General features: G+C 47.6%; 1 protein-coding gene across 1 annotated transcript in view; it reads left to right on the forward strand.

Moving 5' to 3' along the window:
* Nucleotides 1–26,361, forward strand: part of PRORP (protein only RNase P catalytic subunit) — an 88,946-nt gene that overhangs the window by 46,591 nt on the left and 15,994 nt on the right. The window contains exon 6 of the mRNA XM_029079486.2: nucleotides 25,402–25,550. Within this exon, the coding sequence (XP_028935319.1) occupies nucleotides 25,402–25,550 (149 nt within the window). The remainder of the gene's footprint in view (nucleotides 1–25,401; nucleotides 25,551–26,361) is intronic.

Below are 26,361 nucleotides of genomic sequence, written 5' to 3' on the forward strand. Positions count from 1 at the left end.
ACCTCGTCAACAAAACCATAGGCAGCCCCGTTGGGGCCACGGACTCAAAGGTGCCATTTGGGTTTTCAAGAAGATGTGCAAACCTTTGAACAGAAGCCTCTAAACTTTGGACCGAGCGACTTTGGTTTCCCCGACATCTTAGGTTGCGGTCGGCATATTTTTAGCCCGCACTCCTGCTCTCAGGCCAGAGTGCAGATGAGGGGACCACCAGGCTTCTGTGTGGGCTGGCCGCCCACATGGGCGTTTGTCAGTAATAAGATTGCTGGGGGCGGAGGGGGCAGTCCGTGTTTTTTCCATCACACCGGCGTTTGGTCTTTAATCATTTCTGCGTTACTCAACCTCACCTCCTTGTCAGAGCCATTTGGATTTGTGAAATGAATCAAGCAAGCTGGCCAAAGTGGTTAGGTGGCGGGGAGGGGTTTGGATGCACAGCCGGTATAGGCGGGAACGGGGGACCGTGAGGAGGTGAGCGGCAGAGGAGCAGAATGTACAGGGTGGGCAATAGAAAGAGAAAAGGGAGGTGAGGTAGGAGGGGGCAAGGTGATGGAGAGCTTTGAAGCCAAGAGTGAAATAAATATCACTCGTACACCTGAGCATTAACAGTGGCTTTTAGGATTTCCTGACCAAGGAAGCAGCGGGACCTAGTGGATAGAGCACGGACATGAGAGGCAGAAGAACGTGGGTTCTAATCCTAGCTCTGCCACTTGTCTGTTATGTGACTTTGGACAAGTCATGTCACTTCTCTTTGCTTGTTATCTCATCTGTAAAATGGAGATTAAGGCTATGAGCCCCATGTGAGGCATGGACTGTGCACAACCTGATTATCTTGTATTTACCCCAGCACTTAGTGCCTGGAGCACAGTAAGCGTGTTAAAAAAAAAAGGTAGGAATTACTCAGAAAAGGTTTTCTGAAGGAGATGGATTTTTAGGAGGGCTTTGAATTGGGGGAAGGATGTGGTTTGACAGATTTGAAGGGGGGATTACAGTGCTCTGCACACAGTAAGTGGTCAATAGATACAATTGATGGATTCCTTTCCCAGTAGAAAAAAAAAGTGGGCAATGGGTCAGAGACAGAAGTGTTAGGATTTGGGTTCTGTTAGAAGGTTTGCTTAGGAGAAGCAAAGAGTTTAAGCTAGCGAGCAACCCAGAGAAGAGAGCAAAATGTAAGAAGATGAGAACTGGTGGAGAGCCTTGGATGCAATAGAAGTTTTGGTATAATGCAGAGAGACTTCAGCCCTCCTGGCCTCCAAAGCCCTCCTAAAATCCCTCCTCCTCCTCCAGAAATCCTTCTCAGACTAATTATCAGTACCCTGAGCCCCTCCCACCTATATATGTTTTCATGAAGGGCCATCCTTGGTACTTGTATGCATACTGGCTTTTTCCATGTCTTTCCCTGTTAGAGTGTAAGACCCTCTGGGAAGGGAACAAGGCTTAGCTTTCCGTAATCTCCCAAACACTCAATCCGATGCCCTGCACTCAGGAGGTGCTCAATAAATGTCATTACTGCTGCAGAAACGGGTAGCCATTGGACTTTTTTTGAGGAAGGAAGCGATGCGCCCTGAGTGGCGTTTTAAGAAAATAATCCAAGCAGCTGTTTGAGGCTGAAGACAGAGAGATCAGTAAGGAGGCTGATGCAATTAATCCACTCGGGGATGATGAGGGCTTGAACGGAGGTGAGGGTCTTAAGGGTGGAGACGAAGGGACAGATCCAGGAAATAACTGTGGAAGAAGATCCAGCAGGATTTAGAGGCAAACTGAATGTGGGAGGGGAAAGTAATCTCCAGTTCTTCAACCCTTCCAGTTCCCATGCATACTTAGAATGAATGTACTCTCTCTGTGTTTATTTGTTTCAGTCACTTGTTTTATGTCGAGAACTTTTTCTCTGACTTCTTTTTGTTTTATGGTATTTGTTGAGCGCTTACTGTTTGTCAGGCACTCTACTAAGGACTGGGGTAGATACAAGTTAACCAGATTGTACGGAGTCTATGCACCATGGGGTTCACGGTCTAAATCCCCATTTTACAGCTGAGGGAACTGAGTCACAGAGAAGCGAAGTGATTTGCCCCAGGTCACACAGCAGACAAGACTTCTGCTCTCTCCACTGCTCTCTCCATTAAGACATGCTGCTTCCTAAGTAGATGGTCAGCTCTTTGAAGGTAGGGTCTGGGAACCCCTCAAACTGCCCAGTACGATACAATGTTCTGAACATTGTAAGTGTTCTAAAAATGTTGTAACCTGACTAGAAGTGGAAAGTAAAAATGTATAATGTCATGACCTAGATACATGGAGTCCACTTTTCCTCTCTGAGACACGCGAGGTGCAGTTTGATGAGCAGAAAGCAGGACAACTGACAACTGAGTGGCAAATGAATAAGAAGGCAGCTAGTGGAAAGAGAATGGGATTGAGAGGCAGGAGACCCAGGTTCTAATCCCAGGTATGCCACAGCTGAATAGCCTTGGGTAAGTCATTTAACCTCGCTGTGCCATGGTTTCTTCACCTCTAAATGGTGACAAGATACCCGCTCTACCTACCTCATAAGTGGAGAGCCTCCACAAGGACAGGGACAGTGTCTTGTTTGGTTATCTTGTATCCAGCTTAGTGCTCCGCACAGCGCTTAGCATATTGTAAGTGTAGTAGACACCTTCACTGTTGTTAGTACAAGACTTTTCAACAGAACATGGCAGTTCTGGAGGTTTCAATGTTCCCCAGAATTGTATCCTCTCATGGTGTACACATATTGAATATGCAGAAAGTATACAGCTGAATCAAGCAGGTGAGGTTTTTAGCATGTGTCCAGCCTGAGGCTTAGGAGATTGGAAAACTGCCTTGATGATTTAGGGAAAGAACTTAAGTCGACAAGAGCCCACTTTGTCTGAAGCAGCAAGGAGATCCAGGCTGGCAGTGTTGAGCACCACACTGAAACTACAAAGTCGTGAATTGTAGCCCCAAGCCTATGGGCAGCTTGTTTTGGGTTGAGGTGTCTCACTTACCTCAGTGAAGTGAGGGAAGACCACCTGCAAAATGTTAAACTGCCAAAAAAATTGTGTTTAAAAAAAAAGTTTGGGGGGAGGGGCCACACCAAAGGGGAGAACCAACTAGGAGCTCTTCTTTGGGGGAATAGGAATGTATCATGTGGTTTGGTGGAAACCATTGAGAGCCCCTGACTTATTCTCACTGTTTCTATTTCCAGACCTATGTCAGACTTTCAGCCTTTCTAGATCTCCTCGGTCAATCCCCTGGGCAAATCTTGGACAAGGGAGCCAGACTATGGGGGTGGAGGATGGGGCAGGTCAGTCAGTCGTGTTTATTGAGCACTCACTGTATGTAGATCACTGTACTAAGCACTTGGGAGAGTAGACTACAACAATAAATAGGCACATTGCCTGCCCGTAAAGAGCTTACTGTCTTTATCTCATCATCAGACTCAGCATTCCTAAACCATTCAGGGAATAAGCCCAAAGCTCCGGTTGGAAATTTTCTGCAAGAGATGATGTACACATTGTGGCATATGTGTGGGGGCCTGGTACCATCTTGGAAATACCATATCGAGGAGCAGCATGGCATAGTGGAAAGAGCATAGGCCTGGAAGTCAGAAGGTTCTGTGCCCAGCTGTGCCACTTATCTGCTGTGTGACCTTGGGCAAGTCACTTCACTTATCTGGGTCTCAGTTACTTCATCTGAAAATGGGGATTGGGGATTGAGACTGGGAGCCTCATGTGGGACAGGGACTGTTTCCTACCTGACAGGCTTGTATCCACCCCAGTCCTTAGTACTGTGCCTGGCATATAGTAAGCACTTAACAAATATTATTATTATTATTATTAAATAAACCCCAGCCTACTGATATGTAAGCATGTCTTCCTGAAACAAATCTGAAATAACAGGACCATGCCCTTTCTGTATCTACTGCCTAGCCAGATACGTAATAACAATAATAATAACAATAATAATAGTAATAATAATGGTAATTGAAAACACTAATACCGCCTTCCTCTCGGCTCCCATCCTATAGATGGGGCTGAGGGCTATATGCCCACCCTGAAACTGTGCTTTGGGGATGGGAGAGTCAGGTCTGATACGGTGGAGTACAATATTACAGTAAGAAAAAGAAATAATGGTATTTGTTAAGTGCTTACTATGTGCCAAACACTGTTCTAAGCACTGGGGTAGATGCAAAGTAGTCAGATTGTCCCACATGGGGCTCACAGTCTTAATCCCCATTTTACAGATTAGGTAACTGAGGCACAGAGAGTTAAGCAGCTTGCCCAAGGTTACACAGCGGCCAAGTGGCAGAGCAGGGATTAGAATCCATGTCCTTTCATTCGACAGCATTTATTGAGCGCTTACTATGTGCAGAGCACTGTACTAAGCGCTTGGAATGGACAAATCGGTAACATAGAGACAGTCCCTGCCCTTTGACGGGTTTACAGTCTAATCGGGGGAGTGCTTGTCACCTTCAGAAAGAAATAATCCTGGTATTTAATGAGCACCCAATAGGCGCAATCAATCAGTGGTATTTGAGGGCTACAGAGCACCTGTACTAAGCGCTCTTGGGAGAGTCCAACGCCTCAGAGTTGGCAGACACGATCCCTTTCCACAGGGACCTTCCAGGCTGCAGGTGGAATCAATACACTGAGCCACGCACTAAGAAGAGGTGCGCAATCCATCGATCGATCATTTACTGAGCGTTTACTCTCTGCCGGGCACTGTACTAAGCGCTCGGGAGAGTATGACACAACAGTTTAACTGCCCAAGTTACATCCCTGCCCACAAGGAACTTAGACTGTAAAGGGAGAGACAGACAGAAATATTTTTACGTAGAGAAAATTTGTTCAGTCAATCGGATTTACTGAGCGCTCACTGTGTGCAGAGCACCGTACTAAGCGCTCGGGAGAGTACACTACAACAATAAACAGATACGTTCCCTACCCAAAACGCGATTATACACTCTTAGCTCACCGATATGGTGAGCTATGTCCTCTGACTCCCAAGCCCGTGCTCTTTCTACTGAGCCACACTGCTTCCTATGCTCATTGTGGGCAGGGAATGGTCCTGCTTATTGTTGTATTGTACTCTCCCAAGTGCTTAGTGCAGTGCTCTGCACCCAGTAAGCACTCAATAAGTATGAATGAATGAGTGGATACAAGTGTGATGGAAATTGAGCTACTGATGTCTCCTAAGACCATTTCCTGGGCTACCTTAGTATCTCTTTGGCCACAGATCTAAGAGCAGATAAGCACTTCCAACTAATTGAGAATTAGTGAATTCCACATGAATTCCACTAATTCCAACTAATTAACAACTGTGTCGTCAATCACAGCTAGTTGGTAGGGCAACAGCACCCATTTTGTGGTAAAAATATATCTCTGGTCAGACATCCATTTTTTGACTCATTTTATTCTGGAGGATGCGGTTAAGAGGAGGACTGACTTTTAATGGGAGAGCTATTAACAGAAATATCCCATCACTAGTCAGTTTATTTGCCTGATTTTCCAGCTCACTTATGTTCCGGATGCTTGGATTGAGATATCAAGCCCAGGTGCTGTTCAGAAACCTAAAATTGATTTTATTTAGAGTACTCAAAATCTAATTTTTTTTTTCAATTCAATGAAAACAGAATTCGCCAACAGAGCTTGCCAGGTTTGGGGAGTGGAAAATAAGAATTCTATACAGGAGATCTAAAATGACTGGCCCTGCAAATGCAGCTGGAGCCTCAGATGTCTGGTCTGGAGAATGAGTGAAGCTCTGAAATGTATCCTTGGGCTATGCTTGTGACACTAAGAGAAGCAGCATGGCCTAGTGGATAGAGCAAGGGCTTGGCAGTCATAAGGACCATGGTTCTAATCCTGCCTCCTCCACTTACCCAAAAAGGATTCTAGCTTGGAGCCCAGGAGCTTTTTTTTTTCTCTTTTTTTAAATAATTTTTTAAGCTAAAGTATAGCAATCAGAAGTTTAAAATAACCCAGTGGTTTAAGAAAACAAATCCACACATTCTGTGATTAAACTACAAATACTCTTTCCCACTCAAAATACTAGGCGTAAAATTTGCTTCCAAATTCCTAAGCCCCATGCCATGTTACATGTACGTTGGCTAGGATATGGAGTTGGAAGGGAGAATTGAAATCATTCTATTCTCTGAGCAGAGGTTGGGACCATCCAAGTTAATGGACCTGCATCTTAAGATCACAAACACAGTTCTAGAGAACACATACTCATGCTGCAGTCAAATCCCCCATAGGCCAAAGGACAGGAGATTTTTGTTTCAAAGTTTCCAGTTTTCAATTATATCCCTGCATTATGGTTCATAAATGACTCAGCCGTTCCTTCTGTTGATCAATCACTCACTCTGTGGTATTTACCAAGTGCAGAGTACTTTACTCGGTGCTTGAACCAATACAAAAGGAACAAGACACCTATTCCCTGCCCTCAAGGAGTGCATGAGCTAATGGGGGGAAGGAGAGAGGCAATATTTGTAGTGGGAGCGGAAAGAACATGGCTATACCAGGAAGTAGTGTAGGGATATTGGGATGTAATAGCTGAATAAACAAGTATATCCAAAAAAAAAATACAGATGTTCAGAATTGCTGCCCCTTTTGCCATTGATATATATCACCTGTGACAGTGGTAAGTGCTAAGGGACCCGATCTCTGTAAAGGTGTTGGAGGCGTTTGAAAGAATGCTCTCAGTTCCTTTGAGATAGCTAAAAATGGAAATGTGAGTGGCCTTGGGCTTACACTTAGCCTTCTAGGAATCGAACAGCAAGATAAGGACAAAGATCTGCCTTTTGCTGCCGATATTTGAGCACCATTATGGATCAGTTGTATTTATTGAGCTCTTAGTATGTGCAGAGCACAGTACTAAGCATTTGGAAAAGTGCAGGTCAACAGAATTAGCAGACTGCCCATTAGGAACTAACAGCCTCTAGGGCTTTTATGACTGGTAGAAAAGGGAAATTAGTCAGTGAATAATTCAGCAGCAAATGCAAAAGCACAAGCTCTGAGGATCTCCGAGGATGCACAGGATCTTCTCAACCATGTATCATCATTGTCTTCATCAGTGGTATATATCAAGCACCTATTGTGTGCAGAGCACTGTACTAAGCACTTGAGAGAGTACACTACAACAAAGTTGGTAGACGTGTTCTCTGCCCACAATATCTGCCATCCACAAGAACCAAGGGCTTGTGGACTATAAATTCCTTGAGGGCAGGGATTGAGTCTGCCAACTCTCCCAAGCACTCAATACAGTGCCCTGCACACAGTTACCAGTCAATAAATGACTGAAGGGTGTCCCTGGCTCCAATGGAAACGGATACACAATGGGAAGCAGATTGGCCTAGTGGATAGAGCACGGGCCTGAGAGTCAGAAGGACCTGGGTTCTAATCCTGGGTCTGCCACTTGTCTGCTGTGTGACCTTAGACAAGTCACCTAACGTCTCTCTGCCTCTATTTCATCTTTAAAAGAGGGGACTAAAGATTGTGAGCCCCATGTGGGCTGTATATCTACCCCAGCACTTAGTACAGGGCCTGGCACATAATAAGCGCTTAACAAATACAATGAAAAAGGCTCTTCCCCTGGAATGTTGTTCTGGAAGCTGCCCGAGAAGGTCTTTGAAGGCCCCACCTCTGGCCAGAATGACGGGGCCCAGTAGGGAGCGACTCCTATATTGGAACAGCTAAGATGCTCTTGATCCCCAGCACTTTGGCTACTGGAGTTAGCAGGCTAAAGCATGAAATGGAGTCCACCGGTGGTATTTGTTGAGTGCCTGCTGCATGCCGAGCATTGAACTAAAATGGAAGAAGAACACTCTCCTAATATGGGCCTCAGCTTCAGCATGTTATAAGCAGGCAGGACCGCCTTCCTCCGTAACAAGAAGAAAAAGTACTTTTCACCCACTAGGCAAGGAAGCAAAGAAGAGCACAAATGTGGAGAAAGTGTGAAAGATAACAAATGATGTGCCTTATCTCACCTGCCAGTCATTACCCATGCACTTCGTATTTTCAGATTCCTACATGAACTCTAGATGACAATACTTGTATGGAAAAGTAAGATTCATATGCAGGGGAGCTGGGGGTGTTAGTTATGGGAATAAGAAGGGTAAATTTGATGAGTATGGGGCAATCGAAATGCTGTTTCCTTGTCAATCTTCTTGTACCTTGGGTTTTTTGTACCTTACGTGAACTTTCTTTTTTGCTCATCTGATGTTTCCGTTCTGCTTCCTTCCCTCTTGCCTTTGCTCAGAAGTCACATGCTGCCCAATCATCCCCTCCTCAGTTTATAATCACTGGAAACTAGATGTCTCTGCTGTTGATCACATTTAGGAGTGCGGGTCCATCTTATGTGTCAGCATCTCTGGGTGCCAAATTAGGAGGTAGAGATTTTAGGGGGAAAAGGGGACAGGCTTCAGAGAGTGAGCCAGCCAGAAAGCCACCACTCTGGTCTTTCTCTGACTGGAAACTCTCAGTTCTTGTCAGAGACTTGGGTTGAGCAAGGGTGGAAGTCTAGCTCAAGGTGTTTTGGGGACGCCTGTGGAATTCACACGTAAGTCTGCGTATTAAGCCACTAGAGAGCATTACTCATGGGTTTAATACCCTCTGATTTCAAATTCCCATGGGTCAATCAGTTGTATTTATTGAGTGCTTACTAGGTGCAGAGCACCATACTGATCGCTTGGGAGAGTCTGATAAACTAGAGTTGCTAGACACATTCCCTACTTGCAATCTAGAGGGGAAGACAGGTATAAAAATAAATTGCAGATATGTACCTAGGTGCTATGGAACTTAGGATGGGGTGAATAAAGGGAACAACTCTAAGTGCAAGGGTGATACAGGAGGGAGAGGGAGTAGGGGGAAATGAGGGTTTAATCGGGGAAGGCTTCTTGGAGGCGATGGGATTTTCATAAGATTTTGAAAGTGGAGAGAGGGATGGTCTGTTGGATATGAAGAAGGAGGGAGTTCCAGGCCAGAGGCAAGACGTGGGCAAGGGGTTGGCGGGGAGATAGACGAGATCGAGGTACAGTGAGTTGGTTGGTGTTAGAGGAGCAAAGTGAACGTGCTGGGTTGTAGTAGAAAATCACTGAGGTAAGAAAGGAGGGGGCAAGATGATTGAGTCCTTTAAAGCCAATGGTAAGGAGTTTCTGTTTTATGCAGAGGTGGATGGGCAACCACTGGAGGTTTTGAGGAGTGGGGAAACATGGATTGAACTCTTTTTTAGAGAAATGATCTGGGCAGCAGAGTGAAATATGGGCCGGAGTGAGGAAGAGACAGGAGATGGGGAGGTCAGCAAGGAGGCGATGCAGTAGTCGAGGCAGGATAAGATAAATGTTGGATCAGTGAGGTAGCAGTTTGAATGGGAGGACTTTAGCAATGTTGTGAAGGTAAAACCGACAGGATTTGGTGACAGATTGAATATGTGGGTTGAATTAGATGAATTGAGGACAATGCCAGGCACATAGAAGCACTTAACAAGTACCATAATAATAATAATGCCAAGATTATGGGACTTGTGAGACAAGGAGGATGGTGGTGCTATCTACAGTGATGGGAAAGTCAGGGGGAGGACAGGGTTTGGGTGGGAAGATGAGTTCTGTTTTGGACATCAGAATGATTCAGAATTCAAGCTGACCACTTATAGTCTTTTATCTATACAAAAGAGTTGAGAGAAAGAGTGTGTATGAGAGAGATAGAGACACTCTGAATCCTGGAATCAGTTATGCTCTCCAAACATAGTACAGTTCTCCTAGCCAACCGAGCTGTTAAGTGACTCCTGGGGTTTTGAGCGGAAGAGAAACTCAGCTTTCTCCCGACCTGTCTGCACACTGAGAAGTTGTCACAGCTTTTCCTTTACCTCCCACACCAGGTATAGATAGATAGGTGTGTGTGTGTGTGTGTGTGTGTGTGTGTGTGTGTGTGTGTGTTGGGAAGGGAGAGGCTGCATAATTTTGAGGAATCAGGAAAGGAAGTCAGGCAAGAAAGCTGGGAGGAAGTGACCAGGACTGGTGGAAGAGAAGTGGCATAACATAAGGGAAGGCCCGGTAGCTCTGCTGGTAGATACACCATGAAGCTTGCTCAACTTTGAATTTTCATTCGGCTTTAGAATTTTGACAAGCTTTCTAATTCCCTCTGAGTGATTTCCTTTCTCCCTGAACAGGTGGAGACCTTCAGGAGGGTTTAGAGGAGAGCCAGAAACTGGCCAGGGGGAATCCCTCCATAGTGGTATTTTTTAAGCGCTTACTATGTACCAGTCACTGTTCTAAGCACTGGGCTAGATACAGGTAAGTCAGGTTGGATACAGTCCCCATTCCCCCAGGGGGCTCACAGTCTTAATCCCCATTTTCGAGATGAATAATAATCACGGTATTTAAGTGCTTACTATGTTCCGAGCACTGTTCTAAGCACTGGTTTAGATACAAGGTAATCAGGTTGTCCCATGTGGGGCTCACAGTCTTAATCCCCATTTTACAGATGAGGTAACTGAGGTAAAGAGAAGTGAAGTGATTGACCAAGGTCACATAGCAAGACATGTGGCGGAGCCAGGATTAGAACCCTCATCCTTCTGACTCCCAAGCCCCTGATCTATCCACCAGGCCACACTGCCTCTCATTATTTGACTCTAACTAGTGTCTAGCTGAAGATATTGAGAATAAAATAAATAAATAAATTGTGGTATTTGATAAGCGCTTACTATGTGCCAAGCACTGTTCTAAGTGCTGGGGCATACAAGGTGATCAGGTTGTCCCACGTAGGGCTCACAGTTTTAATCCCCATTTTACAGATGAGGTAACTGAGGCACAGAGGAGTTAAGTGACTTGCCCAAAGTCACTCAGCTGGCAAGTGGCGGAGCCGAGAGTAGAACCCATGACCTCTGACTCCCAAGCCCGGGCTCTTTCCACTGAGCCACGCTGCTTCTCTAATGTGTTCATCAGTTTGCAGGTAACACTAAATTAGAATGGGGTTGCTGATGCATTGGGATAGGAATAAAATTCAAAGAGTTCTTGATACGTATAAATTCAATAGAAAAAAAGGCAAAGGAGTGCATTTGGGAACCAAAACCCAACAACAACAGAAAAGGATGGCTTCACTAAGCTATCGTGAAAGAGCTGGGGGTCAGAGTTGACCACAAGCTTAATATAAATCAGCAGGAAAGTGCCGTTAATTTTGAATGTATTTTAACACTGGGCTGATTTAACAGGAGTGTGGGTTTCGGAGCTGGGTTGTAATTCTTCCACTACGCTTTGTGATGATGATCAGACACTGGTGTTTTGGGTTCATTTGGGCATCACAGTTTTAAAAGCAGATGAAAAAACAATCGATCATATTTATTGAGCGCTTACTGTATGCAGGGTGCTGTATTAAGTGCTTGGGAGAGTAAAACACAACAATACAACAGACACATTCCTTGACCACAGTGAGCTTGTGGTCAAGAGGGGAAGGCAGAAATTAATATAAGTAAATTACAGATATTGCTGTGGGGCTGGGGGCCGTGGGGGTGAAAAACTGAATGTTGAATGGCCAAGGGACAAAAATGATGGAAGGGAAGGAATATATGTAGGGTTTAAGGAATTGGGTAGTGTTTTTTTTTTAACCTGGAAGAGAAAAAAACTGTTGAATTAATAATTCTTCAGGTATATTATTATGAACAGGGCACAGTTCCCATTATCCAGTGAGGGCTGAACAAGAGGAAATGGTTTGGCAAGAGAGAATTCAGTTGGACATAAGGCAGAACTTGGCAATCAGGTGACACAGACCTGGAACAGCACAATGGGAGACTTAAAGGTGACCCTCTGCCCTGGAAGTTTAGCCATTTACATTTCTAGTACTCTTTACGTCTATGAAAGGTACTAAAGGGTTAGAAAATCTTATTTCTGAGGAAAGGGTAAAGAAATGAGGATTGTAGTCCTTGGAAAGGAAAAGGTTGAGAGTCAGCTGAGGGAGCCTTCCAAAATATGTTGCCTTCTAATTCAAAGACTCCTGCTCCACTGCTTTCTTCTCCACCAAGGAGAGAACAAGGAGAAATAGGCTTAAGCTGCAGGCCAAGGGATTTCATGCAGTTGTAACTAGGCCTAGTGTCCCTATTCCAGTGTCTGTTGGTGATCCTGCCTCCTCCCCACCGTCTCCCAACAACCCCACCCTCATTTCCTCCCCAGTCCTGCCACCCATCTCTCCTACATTGCCCTAATGGCTGCCAGAATACCGAGGGAGATTTTAGAAGAATCTCTTCTGGAGCTCCAAAAAAAGAAAAATCAACTCCATTTCATTGTAGTCGGAATTTTTCTGTTAAATCTGGAACACTGGACTCTCCCATGTGCTTAGTACAGTGCTCTGCACACAATAAGCACTCAAATGTCATTGATTGCTTGACTGACTGATCAAAATTCCATAATTAAGGTGCTGAAATCAGGGGAATGGATTAATTGATATCTCCAGCCTCTTTCCAGCACTGTAATTCTGAGATGCTCTGTCTCCATCTGAGTTCGGCTGAAGAATTCTGTGGGGAGGGAGGGGTACCACTGTAAATGAAGGGGGACTTTAGACAGACAAAAGTGCCCAAAGTTCAGGCTAGTTGGCATTTAACCCCACACCGTAGGAGCGACCTTCCTAGAAATAACAGGAGCAGTGCCCAACCTTCATCACCCTGTGCCCTTCCCAAGTTGTAGGTCTCAGGGGCTCCGCTTCCCCTTGCCCTGCTGGGTTGCACCATCTTCCAGGACACCTTGCACTACAGGGAGTGGATTCATGGGAATGTCGTCTCTCTGCTTCCTCATGAGTTAGTCCGTGCCTGTGATCGGTTCTTAGCGTCTAGGTGCTTCGGACTGCCACTGCTCTGTCCTTAGGAGAGTATGTACCAGCTCTTGAGCCGTGGGTTCGGTGGCTGTTTGGAGTCCTGCGCCTGCTCTCTGCAGAGGCATCAGTAGTGATAAAGAGACACTGCTTGTTTCCATTCATGTTTCCTTGTCTCTGTTCTAGTGGAACTCGGCCAGTGTCTGCTTTTTCCCATATTGTATCAAGTGAATCTAGATATAATCAGGTGGCGTTGAGTTGGGAGTGTTCTATCTGGGGAAAGGAGCAAGAAATATATATCTCCTGTCTACTCCCGTGCTTAGAACAGTGCTTGGGGTGGAGTAAGTGCTTAACAAATACCACAGTTATTCATTGTGATTACGACCCAGGTAGACAAAATGGGCAAAGACATACTTTCTTCAAAGCTCTTGTTCCAATGATGCCCCTTATTCAGCTTTTCCTGTGGGCTGGCATATTTGTAACAAGAATAATAATAATGTATTTTTTTAAGCATTTACTCTGTGCCAAGCATTGAACTAAGCACTGGGGTAGGTATGAGATAATCAGATTGGAAACAGTCCCTGTCCCACATGGGGCTCACAGTCTAATCTGTGTCTGAAATTTTTGTGATGTGTTGGAGCTGCGGAGAGGGTCGAGCTAAGAGTGCGTCATCTATGCACTTAGTACAGTGCTCTGCACACATTAAGCACTCAGTAAACACCACTGAATGAATATGTGACTTTTGGGCATTTGGTATTCACTCCACTCTCGACCCTATGGCAGTCACGTACGTATCTATAAATTATATATTATAAATTATTTCTACTAATGTCTGTCTCCCCCTCCATACCGCAAGCTCGTTGTGAGTAGGGAAAGTGTCTACCAACTCTCTTGTATTGTCCTCTCCCAAACGCTTAGTACAGTGTTCTGCACACAACAAGGGCTCAATATATGCCATCGATGGATTGACCGGTTGAGTAGGGGAGCCTAATTGTGTCATCAGCTGTAAGACTGGCAGTCCCCAAACTCAGGGAAAGTTGGTGTGCCTGTGAAGGATTGAGGAGGGAAGTAAAGTAGGCACTCATAAAAAGCAGGTCCTGTTGGGGACGTTGTGTGCCCAGGAATGAGGGAAGAGGAAGGGGTGAAGACACGGTCCCTGCCCGTGCAATTGCAACAGGACGTTCTGGGCAGTTCTGGGCAGACAGTTCAATCTGTTCCAGACGAGGCTTTGTTCTGGAAAAATGTCCTTCTGGTCAGGAGGGCACACCCAGGGCCCAGAGGTGTGAGCCCTCTGAACGTCCTTTCCGTTGGCCCTCAAAAGCCCCCAGCCTGCACCTGTTTTGTCTTCCTTTTTCTTGCTCCCAGGAGATCCAGAGAAGGCAGGCAATGGGCTCTGGAATGAAGTCATTTTCTTGGGCTTTTTGGCCCGTGGGGCAGTGGAGATGCAAATGCATTTTCAGCTAATTCCCTGCCCTGCTACCAGGACTCTTCTCCCTGTTGGATAAGAAGTCAAAGACAGCTGAGGGGGTTCAATAATCTGGTCAGGAAAAGAATGTGAAAGAGAGCGAAAGACCACAGTGCTGGAGAGCAGAACGGTAGCCTTTTTAGCCAGGTCCGCCACGGCGTCGTTTGTGTCCCTGATTCAGGTACTTCATGGCTGGGTCCCTCAGCTTCCACATCTGTTTGAGAATGGGGTTGATCACCACTTGTCCCTTCCCATTAGGAAACATGCTGGCCTCCTCACAGAGGCAAGTGCCCCGTCTTGTGAGAATGAAGCTTCACCAATCAGTTGGATGAAAACCACGGGACCCAAAAGCCTGGTCTGCAGCAGGGCTGGGAAGATGGTGATTGTCATCTTGTTGTTTACTCTAGGGAAATGCTCAAAGAGTATTAGAAATTGTGCAGTTGCAGAATGTTTCGTACACATTCATTCCCTGACACTTTCCACATTCAGGGGCAATCAAGCTCGGCTTTAATTTTAGGGGGAAAAAAATCATTTGTTTCCAGAATGAGGACCAATCAGTCAATCAATCAAACAATCGTATTTATTGAGCACTTACTGTGTGCAGGACTTGGGGGAGTCCAACACAACAGTCTATCAGACACATACCACAACCAGCGAGATAGATGAGATCGGAGCGCAGTGAGCAGGATGGTCTTCGAGGAATGAAGTGTGCAGGAGGGGGTTAGTAGGAAATCAGCGACGTGCGGTCATCCCAGTGGAAGGACCCTGGGTCCCATCCGCCTCCGCTTCCCTCAGGGCGACCTCTCTAAACCGGACAGACACCTACTCTTGGCCACGCGTGGTAAGTGTTGCGTGGTTTCGTTGCTGCGCCAAGCCTTACATACCTGGATGGGTGTGGTCACACCAGCATCAGACCGGCACGTCTCGCCGGGACAAGTTCCGCACTCCCGTGATCTGCCCTCTCCTTGCCTAATGGGAGGGAAAACCATGCGTCTCCCCTGCCGAACCGGTGCCTAACAGCTTGGCCACTTGGACTTTTATTCAAAGTAAATTTGTCGGGACATTCACCGTGGCATCCCCAGGGGTAGCCGGGGTCAAGTCACCCCCACTCTCCACCCCTCCTTCCCACTGATCTTTGAAGCTCTTCCTGCCAAGCGGCTTTGAAGTTCCCCACGGGTCCCGCGTGAGTAAGCCCGCCCCCACACATACACACACACCATTGAGTCTCCTCCCTTACCCCCACCTCCCAGGTCCTCCCACAACTTCCCCCCACATCCCCCTACGTCCCCGGACTCCCCAAGCCCAGTGTTTTTTAACTTGTTTTTCCATCTCAGCCGAACCTCTCCACAGCTTGCAACCCCCATTTCCGGAACTTCCACAGCTACGGGCCCTGGAAGGATTAGGAGGAGCACCCCCCACCACCCCGTTCAGCCAGGATTGGTCCCCTGCAGCCCTGAAGGTGGGGGCTGCCAGCTGGGGAAGGGGCCAACCAAGGCTACAAAACAAGTTTATTTTTTTTTAAAGGTGGCACAGGGCAGGAGGGAGGAGAAGAGGGTGCCACAGGGTGGCGCTGAGGATCAGATTCAGGGGCACTGGGCTGGGAGCCCACACTGGAGTTAAGGGATATAGGAAAAATAATAACGATAGTAATGATGGAATTTATTAAATGCTTAATCTGTGCTAAGGTAAAATGTTTAAAAGCCACAGTGGGGCTGGGGCGGGGGGAGTTTTAAAGAGCAGGGGTCAGACAGTGGGTGGGAGAGAACATGGGGAGAGAGCAGGGTGAAGGTGGGCTGACCCACTCTCCAGCGTGGGGTGATGTGACAGATTTACTTGGGGTAGAAAGAGAACATTCCACGCTATCGCCAGCCCTCTGAATGCCACAGACTCCTGTGGGTTTTCCTGACCCTCAGAGAGAGATAATACCAAGAATTGTTAGAACCATTTTTGAAGTGAAAGCCCCTTGGCTTGGCCCCAGGCGAGTAAACTCACCCCCACGATCCCAACTTTGGTTCCCACCTTACTTTCAGAAAACCTGGAGCTCCATCGGTGCCCCCTCCTCTGCGAACCCTGACCTCTACCCCTACCTGGGTGGTTTCTACCACTTCCTGGAAAGAAATCTGTTTCAGAGCCATTCTGCTTCAGCACGCGTCTCTTTTCTTTGTTACTCTTTCTTTTTAAAAGCCGTACCTCACAGACTTTAAGCCCGATCCTGGGCTCTTCTCTTTGACGCGTTATTCCCTCCTGCGGTCTCCTCCTGGATGAGAAGTAACCCAGGGTGGGTGGATGACGAGAAGGCGGCCTTGGGGGGTGGTTACCAGCAAAACAGCACCAGTGTCTCGGGGGTGAGAGGCCAAGGGCATCCGTCGCCCCTGTAGATTTGGAGCTGGCGGCAAAGCCATTAGTCTGGCTCCTCCCCCCCCCCCCCCCCCCCCGAGTGTTGTGGCTGCCCTCCGTGTCATCGCAGTATGGCAGGAATCAGCCGGAAGCTGGAACCACAGTGGGGCTCTGGCCACATCTCTCTCCTGTCCCCAACCATGGGTGACAAATGCATCCCCACCAAACACTGACCATTTTCTTTTCATGTCCTCCCGGCTCTGAGAATGTCTGCGTGCCATCCTCTCCAGCCCTTCGTCACTCTCATCTTTCCCCGCAGCTTCACCCACCCTGGGACCTTGATCCGATTTCACCCTCGGGTCCAAAACGAGAAGCTGGCATTCTTGGTCTGAAGCATTTAGATCAAACACTTAAAGAGCTGGCGAGCCGGCTGTTTGGTGGTGTAGGGGGAGTTGTTTTTGAAGGATGATGGGAAGGATGGCCCCAAAGTTATAAACCCTCCAGGTACTTCTCAGTACATCCCTGCTTTCTCGGCGGAAAGACAGTAATCCCAGAAGCTGTTACACCAACAATAATAATTGTGGTGTTTGTTAAGCGCTTACTGTGTGTCAAGCCTGTACTTAGTGCTGGCGCGGATCCAAGGAAATTGGGTTGGACACAGTCCCTGTCCCATGTGGGGTTCACAGTCTGGATCTCCATTTTACAGCTGAGTTAACAGAGGCACAGAGAAGTGAAGTGACTTGCCCGAGGTCACACAGCAGACGTGGTGGAGCCGGGATTAGAGCCCATGACCTGACTCCCAGGCCCGTGCTCTATCCACTATGCCATTCTGCTTCTCCTAAGGGGGACTTATGGCATGTGCCAGGGCCAGAAGCAGCAAGCTGATTGAAAATCCAGCTCATTGGGAGAACTCTCAGAGCTTTCTCCTGAGTGAGTGGAAGAGGCCGTCCATGCAGGGAGGAATCTCCCGGAGCCTCGCCTCGTGGTTTTGTGTAAGAACAGGAAATGATCCAGCCTTCCTGGGAATGACAAAGGGAGTTAGAGAAGAGGAGGGGGCTGACCTCATTATTCGTCTGAGGTTGGAATCCTGCATAAACCTAAGCAATCAAAGAGTACTCCAGGAATTGACCCTAGTAGGTTCTTGACTCCAGTGGTCCTCCTCAAAATTGCTTTGTACACTGCTTTGACAGATCAGTACACAATTTCCCGGTTTGCACACAGTTTATGCTAGCGTCCCTCCTCCCCTCTCATATCCTCTGCTCTGTGGCAGTAATAACAAGAGGTAATCCACTTTCTTTTGCATTAGCTTGGCACAAATTGTCCCAGGTTAGTAATTTAAAGGCTGCATCGAGAATGCATGCCGCTTTGGGACTACTCAGAACTGGGTTGAAGAAGGAGTATTGAGCAGGATGAACAAGACGTAGAACAATCCACTGTGAATTCCATGGTTGTGAAGGATTCCAAAAACCCGGGGCTGACATAGTCATTTTGGCTTTGGCTTTCCAATTTGGCCTCTGAAGTGGAAAAGACGATCCCTAATTCATTACCGCCATGACATGGTTAATTGTGTTCTTCAAGGACCTTCCATTATGAAAAGGTTGTCTTGTATCCCCACCTTTATTGGCACCGTGCACATGTGCACAACCTGTTTCTCCTACCCTGACTCTATTTAGGCTAAAGTGGATCGTGTTAAAACCAGAACAGTCTCAGTTCATGGGAAGAACATTCCGTAATTCCCCAGTTCTCCCCAGTAACTTCCTGGCTCTTTCTAAATCATGTAACAAGACTTACTTTAGCAGAACAAACTCAGTGGAAAATAATTTGACCCTTGTGTTTTCACACAGGGTATTCAGTTCAAATGGAAAAGCAGATGATTCCAATTTTTTCCTGCCTGCTCTCCATTTTGTTCACTCTCAAATGGAGCAGATAATCACTTGTTGCTTTTTACCTGACTGAGCTGTCGTGCATTCATTTTTCTCCGACCTCTGATCAGAGCTGGAACCCTGCGCCTTCTGGTTCCTCTGTGGTTTATGGTCCAATGGGGAAGATCCGCTGGAAGTATTCTAAAACAACCATGTGTGAATAATTAACCAGGAGGCAAACCTCTCAATACTGGGACTTATTTCCTCCAACTAAGCGTTGCCTTGCGGATAGTAGGTGTCCCGGGCTTCTTAGTCATTCCGCACTGAGCTGTCAAGCAAAAGTACCTTGGGAATTCCCACTTGGACTCCATTGTGTAGGCACATTTCCTTTCAGAAACTTGAGCAGGGGAGACCCATTCATGTCTCCTTGGGGGATCTTAGGGCTCCTGGGAATTCTGTTCAGTTCTAGTTTGAAGGACGGCATAAGCGATTTTGTACTGTAAACTAGTTGTGGGCAGTGAATGAGTCTACCAACTCTCTAGTATTGTACTCTCCCAAGCCCATAGTACAGCACTCTGCACACAGTAAACTCATGATAAATACCAGTGATGATGATGATGATAATGGTATTTGTTAAGCGCTTACTATGTGCCACGCACTGTTCTAAGCACTGGGGTAGATACAAGGTAATCAGGTTGTCCCATGTGGGGCTCACAGTCTTAAATCCCCATTTTACAGATGAGGTAACTGAGGCACAGAGAAGTTGAGTGAGTTGCCCAGAGTCACACAGCTGGCAAGTGGCAGAGCCGGGATTAGAACCCACGACCTCTGACTCCCAAGCCCATGCTCTTGCCACTAAGCTATATGTGAGGAAGAGGATGACTGGACTGCATAGTGTCCCCCAAAGTGTGCATAGATGTGTGCATAGATTAGGCACAAGGGACTAGAAGCAAAGTCTCTGGGCTGATGATGACGTGGGAGAGATGTGGAAAGACAGAATGGGATTTGTTGCCTTCTGCCCATTTGGATTATTTTATTCACACCTCATCATATTTTGAGCAACAGGCCACACATCATGGTTTGTAGCTACTAAACCTTAGCTGTGGGGCATAGCTGTCGGAACCCAGTGCCAGCTGCAGGCTGCTTCAGGGCACCCCTGCCAGGGCATCGCCGTCTGGACACCCTCCCAGTTTCTGGACTGCTGATCCTGTTGGGGAGAAACTAAAGTAGGTAGATGGGACAGGTTTGGAGGTTTAAGAAAAAAAAAAGAAGGCTGAATTGTTGTGCTAAATAAAGCTGCCCTTTTTTAAGCCACAAAATTCTAAAAAGCTTGCGGCCCCCTTCCTCCGGGGAGATCAGAGGGCCTGCTTGTGCACCTGACTCGCCTGGCCCTCCTAAGTGTCCAGGTTCAGAGTTCAGAGGACACCTGGGCTACGTCCGGCGGCTGTGGAGTCAGCCGGACCTTTTGCCCTTTCCAGAGGGCGGTGCAGAGCAGCGGTTCCTCTGGCCTGACTCTAACCCGGCCTGTGGTCACAACCCAGAGAACAACACCCTCCCCAGGGTGCTGGGCCTGCCATCACGGGCTCTTGCCTCGGCGGAGCTTGTCTCTCCCACCCTAAAGGCTGAGCAAGCAGGAACTGTGTCTTGTGTCTGTCATCTCCCTCCTTAGCCTTTGTCCCTGAGGAAGATGACAATAATAATAATAATAATGATAACAATTGTGGTATTTAAGTGCTTACTATATGCCAGGCACTGAACTAAGCACTGTTGTGGATACAGGCAAATTGGGTGGGACACAGTTCCTGTCCTGTGATCTTAATCCCCATTTTAAAGATGAGGTAACGGAGGCACAGAGAAGTGAATTGACTCGCCTGAGGTCACACAGCATCTACATGGTGAAGCCGGGAGTAGAACTCAAGTCCTTCTGATTCCTAGCCCCATTCTCTGTCCCCTAGGCCACCCTGCTTCTCAACAGGCGAGGTCATCGGTTGAGCGTTAATGTTCTCTATAATTGTGCTAGCAAAGGAAGACGGGTGTTCAAAAGGAATGCATCCACCCTTCACGAGACGATGGTATGCCCAGGGCAGGAAGGCCATTGCTCTTCCCTTCCTCAAATTGTTTCATCAAGCAAAGTGGTGACACCTATCTGCTGTCCGGGGTGGGGGAAGCAGGTGGGATCAGAGAATAGATAGCCCACCAAGCTTATTTGCGAGGGCAAGGATTGTGCCTGTTTACTCTCTCGTCCTCACCTAAGCGCTTAGTACAGTGCTCTGCACACAGTAAGCCCTCAAATACCATTGATCGATTGATTAATGAGGTCACAGAAGGACTTCAGGAGAGGTCAGCCTGCCAGAGGGCACAGTTTGCTGGACACACTTGGGTCTGTGGGGCAGAGATGGGGTGGCTACGCGGGGCTCAAAAGCCTGAATGTGCTGGGTACAGGCCAGGACTCTCCTTGTTCGGCCCGGGTGTGCAATTTCCTCCCTGCCCGCTGCTAGCCAGAGAACTCCTATGCCCCAAGAGACCATAGTGATGTGTTCCCCTGCCTTTGAAGTGTTTGCGTATTCTATCCCTCCAAATAGAGGAGCCCCATGTGTTATTTCTTGTAACAAACGATGGATATTACAAGCAGATGAAACCTCATCTCGCTACTCTCCTACTACAGCTCAGCCCACCCACTTGGCTTCTCTAATGCCAACCTACTCACTGTACCTCGATCTTGTCTATCTCGCCACCTACCTCTCGCCCACGTCCTGCCTCTGGCCTGGAATACCCTTCCTCTTCATATCCAACAGACAGTTACTCTCCCCCGCTTCAAAGCCTTATTGACGGCACATCTCTTCCAAGGGGTCTTCCCTAAGCCCTCTTTTCCTTTCCTTCTGCTCCCTTCTGCCCTCTGCATCGCCCCGACTTGCTCCCATTATTCGTCGCCCCTCCCAGCCCTACAACACTTACATCCTTATCCGTCATTTATTTATTTAAAGTCTGTCTCCCCCTTTAGACCATAAGCTTGTTGTGGGCAGGGACTGTCTCTGTTATATTGTACACTCCCAAGCATCTAGTATGGTGCTCTGCAGAAAGTAAGCACTCAGTAAATATGATTGATTGACATGCTCTGCCTTTTTATAGCCCAGCCGTTTCTAAATGACTTTTTGTGTTCGGGTCTGCTGTCCCCTCTGTAAGCGACGGACGCCTGGCTGCATCTCGATGCTTTCCTTTTTCCCCGAGAACCAGCCGGGCGGAAGAGCAGCTGCTTTTTTGGTCTGCGTAGGAAATCCCCAACCCGAGGCAGGAGAGACCACCCCAGTGCGAGCCTAAAATTAAACAGCCAAGAGGAGGAGCGGGGGTGTATTTCCTGGTTTGAGTCTGAGACTCTGCGGCCCCTGCCTCACTCTGCAGCGGGGACTTTTTTTTTCCATTCGAAGAGGTGCTCATCCAGTGACCTTTCTTCTGGCTTCATCCCCTTACAGAGACTCAGTGCAACTGACACCCCTTTTACAGTGCAGCCCCGTCTTCCCTCACCCTCCCCTCCATTTCATCGGGTGGTTTTGACACCTCACGACTGGGCCGGTTTTCATCAGTGGCTAGGGACATGCAATAGAAAAGCAGGGTTCAGGAACCAGTCACCTTTGAGCGAGCACCCACCCAGGCTTGGGCCTGTGGACCTCTAGGCCACGTGAAGACTGAGCAGAGGGATTTGGATCTCCAGAGCCACCAGTATGTCTTTGTGGAGGGATTAACCCACTACTTCAAGCCAGAAACCTGTGCCTGTAGTAGCTCTTTGTGAAGTAAAGCTTACAACCCCCAGGGCTTACATGGTGTTCGAAGACGTGCCGGTGCCAGTGTGTGTTGGCCCAGGGTTGGGCTAAGAAGTTGGGGGGAGATCTTGCACCCCTCTCCCACTTCCTCTTCCTCTTCTGCTCCATTGGCACCTCTGTCGAGGGCTCACCACCAAGGGAACCGGAGAATAAACCCAAGCGCTTGGAGTTACAGTGCCCTTCTTTGGAGTTGTGGGGCAGGAGAAGGAGAGGAAGTAGGGCGGGGGAGGGGTGTGTGCCACACCCTTGGCCACAAGGCTGACCCCCACCCCCGCTGTCTGGCGTTTGCAGAGCCCTTTCCTGAAGGGCCCTCTCTAGTTACCTCGTTTGAATTAGTGTTATTATAATTCAATACATCTGGTCCCCCCTGCACAGCTCAGTCGTTCTGAGTCTTCTTGAGGGAAATCCACAGACTGAGGAAGTTTCAGAGACAGGGGAGGGGAGGTGAAAAGTTAGACAAGAGAGAGGAAATCACATTTGCTATCTAGGATTACTCAGAAAATCTCTCTCTCTCTCTCTCTCTCTCTCTCTCTCTCTCTCTCTCACACACACACACACACACACACACACACATATTCGTTTTCATCTCAGTCTAGATTCTCTCTGTCCCTAACCCTGCTAGCCCTGCCACCCCAGCAGGTTCAGCCTAAAAAAAATGGGCACCTTTCAGGAAGGAAAACAAAACTCTCACCTGCCCTGTGGGTTGGTGAGGATGGAAACTAAGAACAATTTTTCTTGTTTGTTTCTTTCTCCAAAAGGGAGAAGTCTTTTGTGGGACAGTAGGGGAGGGTTTCTTTCCTGCTATCCTTTTTCCCTCCCAGTTCCCTCACCCAGCTTGAAATGGAATACCCTCTAGAAATCATCTGGCCCCCTGCATTAAGAATGAAAGTAGGGAGCCAATCACCTCCCAAAGCAATGGAATGGGCACAAAAAAGGAAGAAATGTTCTGAAAAAGGGATGAGCAGGTGAAGAAGGTGGTGGGAGTGTGTGAGTAAACACTCAGTAAATATGACTGATTGATAAATATGTTTGAGTAGGGCAGAGGGGGGAGGTTTGGTGTTGGTGAGCAGAAAAGCCAAGACAATCAGTGGAATTTATTTGACTGCTTACTGTGCATAATGCACTGTACTATATGTTCAGGAGAGTTCAAAACAACAGGCTTGATAAACACATTCCCTGTCCACATGGAGCTTACAATCTAGAGGGGGAGACAGACAATGACAGAAATAAATTATGGATAAGTACATAAGTGCCGTGGGGCTGAAGGTGGGGTGAGTAAAGATCCTGAGTTCCGGGAAAGGGAATCTGGAAGCCCCATGTTGAGGCAACTTGCCCTGGCAACCTTCCCCTGCTCACGCCAAGATGCATTTTGGGGCTAACCCAGGCATTCATCTTCACTTGGGTGAATTTGGCTTCAGTTTAGTGCAGCCTTGGCTTTGCTTGGTCAGAGCCTGATGTGGAGCCCAGGACAGAGCTTTGGCCCAAGCTTCAGTTATGCTCTGTTCTAGGTGAACCTGGGGAAAATCTATCTCTTGAGCAGGAGCCTTGGGCCCGGTGGTTCCGAGAGGACCCAAATTATTTGGACACCTCCAGAATCTAATAATAATAATGTTGGTATTTGTTAAGCGCTTACTATGTGCCGAGCACTGTTCTAAGCGCTGGGGTAGACACAGGGGAATCAGGTTGTCCCATGTGGGGCTCACAGTCTTAATCCCCATTTTACAGATGAGGGAACTGAGGCACCGAGAAGTTAAGTGACTTGCCCAAAGTCACACAGCTCGCAAGTGGCAGAGCTGGGGTTCGAACCCATGACCTCTGACTCCAAAGCCCGTGCTCTTTCCGGTGAGCCACGCTGCTTCTCTCCCCCTCCACTCCCCACCCTAGGGTCTAACCTAGGTTTAGAGGCTCAGGTCAGACTCTGATCACAGGCTTGAGAAATCCCCCCACATCCCTCCCTGCCTGTGGCAGAACTGGACCGGTTTCTGGAGTGCTGTCCGCCGTGGACTCAGCTACCTCATCAGGCATCGGGTCTGCTCCCTAACCCCAGAAGGCCCAGCTGTGCTCCCTGTCAAATGGGTCCTTCTTTCTGGGTAAATAATGTTGAGTGCGCCAGGGACTCTCTCCAGCCTACTCACTCCAACCCCAGAATTTCCCCCAAAGGGACTTTCTCCTCCCGGAGGAAGTGACTCACACGCGGAGGCTAGTGAGAGTGGGTTTTCAGGTTCCCCCTTTGTTCTGAACTCTCACTTTCCCTGATTACCTTGGGCTCCCACCCTCCCCTCTGCACCTCTTGACTCCTCAGACTTCCCTCCTGGCCGCAAAGAAGACATTGGCTGAATTCACTGCACCTGTGCCGAGTTTCCTAGGAGGGCACACGTTTTCGGTTAAATAGAAAGGATAAGCATTTCAGGCATACCATCACTTGGGTTTTTCTTTCCCGTTTTCCAACTGTAGTATGATTTCCTTTGGCAAGGACACTTGCGAAATCACTGCAACGTCAGGGAGGCAGGGGCAGGAATAAATGGGATGCTCTGATTGTTTATAGACTTCTCAATATAGCTTCATTAAAAGAGATCTTTTTTGTAGTGGTGTTTGTTAAGCGCTTACTAGTGTGCCAGGCACTGGACTAAGTGCTGGGGTAGATACAAAAAAATCAGTTTGGACACAATCCCTGTTCTGCATCAGGCTCACAGTCTTAATCCCCATTTTACAGATGAGGTAACCGAGGCCTAGAGAAGTTCAGTGACTTGCGCAAGGTCACATAGCAGATAAGTAGCAGACCTGGGATTAGAACCCTTGTCCTCAGTTTCCTCATCTGTAAAGTGGGGATTTCATACCTGTTCACCCTCTGCCTGAGACAGTGACATCCTCCCCGCCCCCTCCCAGGTGGGATAGGGAGTAATCTGGGGTGTGCTCCGGTGCTTAGTACAGTGCTTGGCACTGAGTAAAAGCTGAACAAATATTATTATTATTATTATCCTAATTAATACAAATATTAAGGTCTGGAGTAACAAGAAACCGTGATTGGCAGCAGTGGCAGTGAAATGCTAGATGGTGAAACTTTTGTCCCCTAGTTTTTCACTGTGCGCGAGCTCCAGTTTGTCCTCCTCTGATCTGTGCGATGGCTTTGTGTCTTTCAGCTCCTTAACATGGTGACCCAGTTGGCCCAGAAGAACCTGAGGCTTCTTGTGCTGGGCCGGAAGCACATGCTGTACGGGACAGCCAACTGGAGAAAGCATGAGATGGAGGCGGTGCAGAAGAACGCCGCCTGCTTCTTTACGGAGAACACGTAAGAATCGAGGGAAATGAGCCCTCCTCGTCCCGCTCTGCTGATCCGTGGGAGCTGGTCCTGGATGTCCTAGAGCTCAGAGATCTTTAGCATGCAGCCAACCAGCCAGTTCGTACCTGCAGAGAAAAGGGGGCGGTCCTTTCCTAATTTCCCATAAGCAGCGAAAATTGGAATGGATATTCTTTGTTTTGTAGCTCCAGATTTCAGTAACATTCCCCGGGTCCCCAAAACGTTCACCAGAGAAGCGGGGTGGCCTAATGGAAAGAGTGCGAGCCTGGGAGTTAGGAGACCTGGGTTCTAATCCCAGTCCCTCCAATTGCCTGCTGGGTGACCTTGGGCAGGTCGCTTAACTTCTCTAAAATGGGGATTCAATACCTGTTTGCTCTTTGCCTTAGATTGGGAACCCCATGTAGGACGGGCACTCAAATTGCAAAAGCATTTTATCCCTACCCATTACTTAGTACAGTGATTGGCACATACTAAGAGCTTAACAAATACCATAATATTATTAAAATTATATCATCACCCAGGCTTAAAGGAACCACCTGGTCTGCTTCCTTGAGTACTAAACAGGGAGGCCTCACTCCTGGGTTGTAGTTCTAAGGAGCTTTGTTTTTTTATGCTTCAGTATGTCCATCAGGAAAAAGCCTAGAGGTATTAGGAGTGAAAGACCTCCTCCAAATACAGAGTGGTCAATTTTAAAATGGGTCCTCGTGGCATCAAACGAATCTGGCCCTCAGTGGGCCGTCTGTTGCCCACATCCAGATATAAGGCAGGTCTTCATCATTAATTGTAAGCGTGGTTTCCCCTG

Source organism: Ornithorhynchus anatinus, chromosome 14 (genome assembly GCF_004115215.2).
Source record: "Ornithorhynchus anatinus isolate Pmale09 chromosome 14, mOrnAna1.pri.v4, whole genome shotgun sequence".
NCBI lineage: Eukaryota > Metazoa > Chordata > Mammalia > Monotremata > Ornithorhynchidae > Ornithorhynchus > Ornithorhynchus anatinus.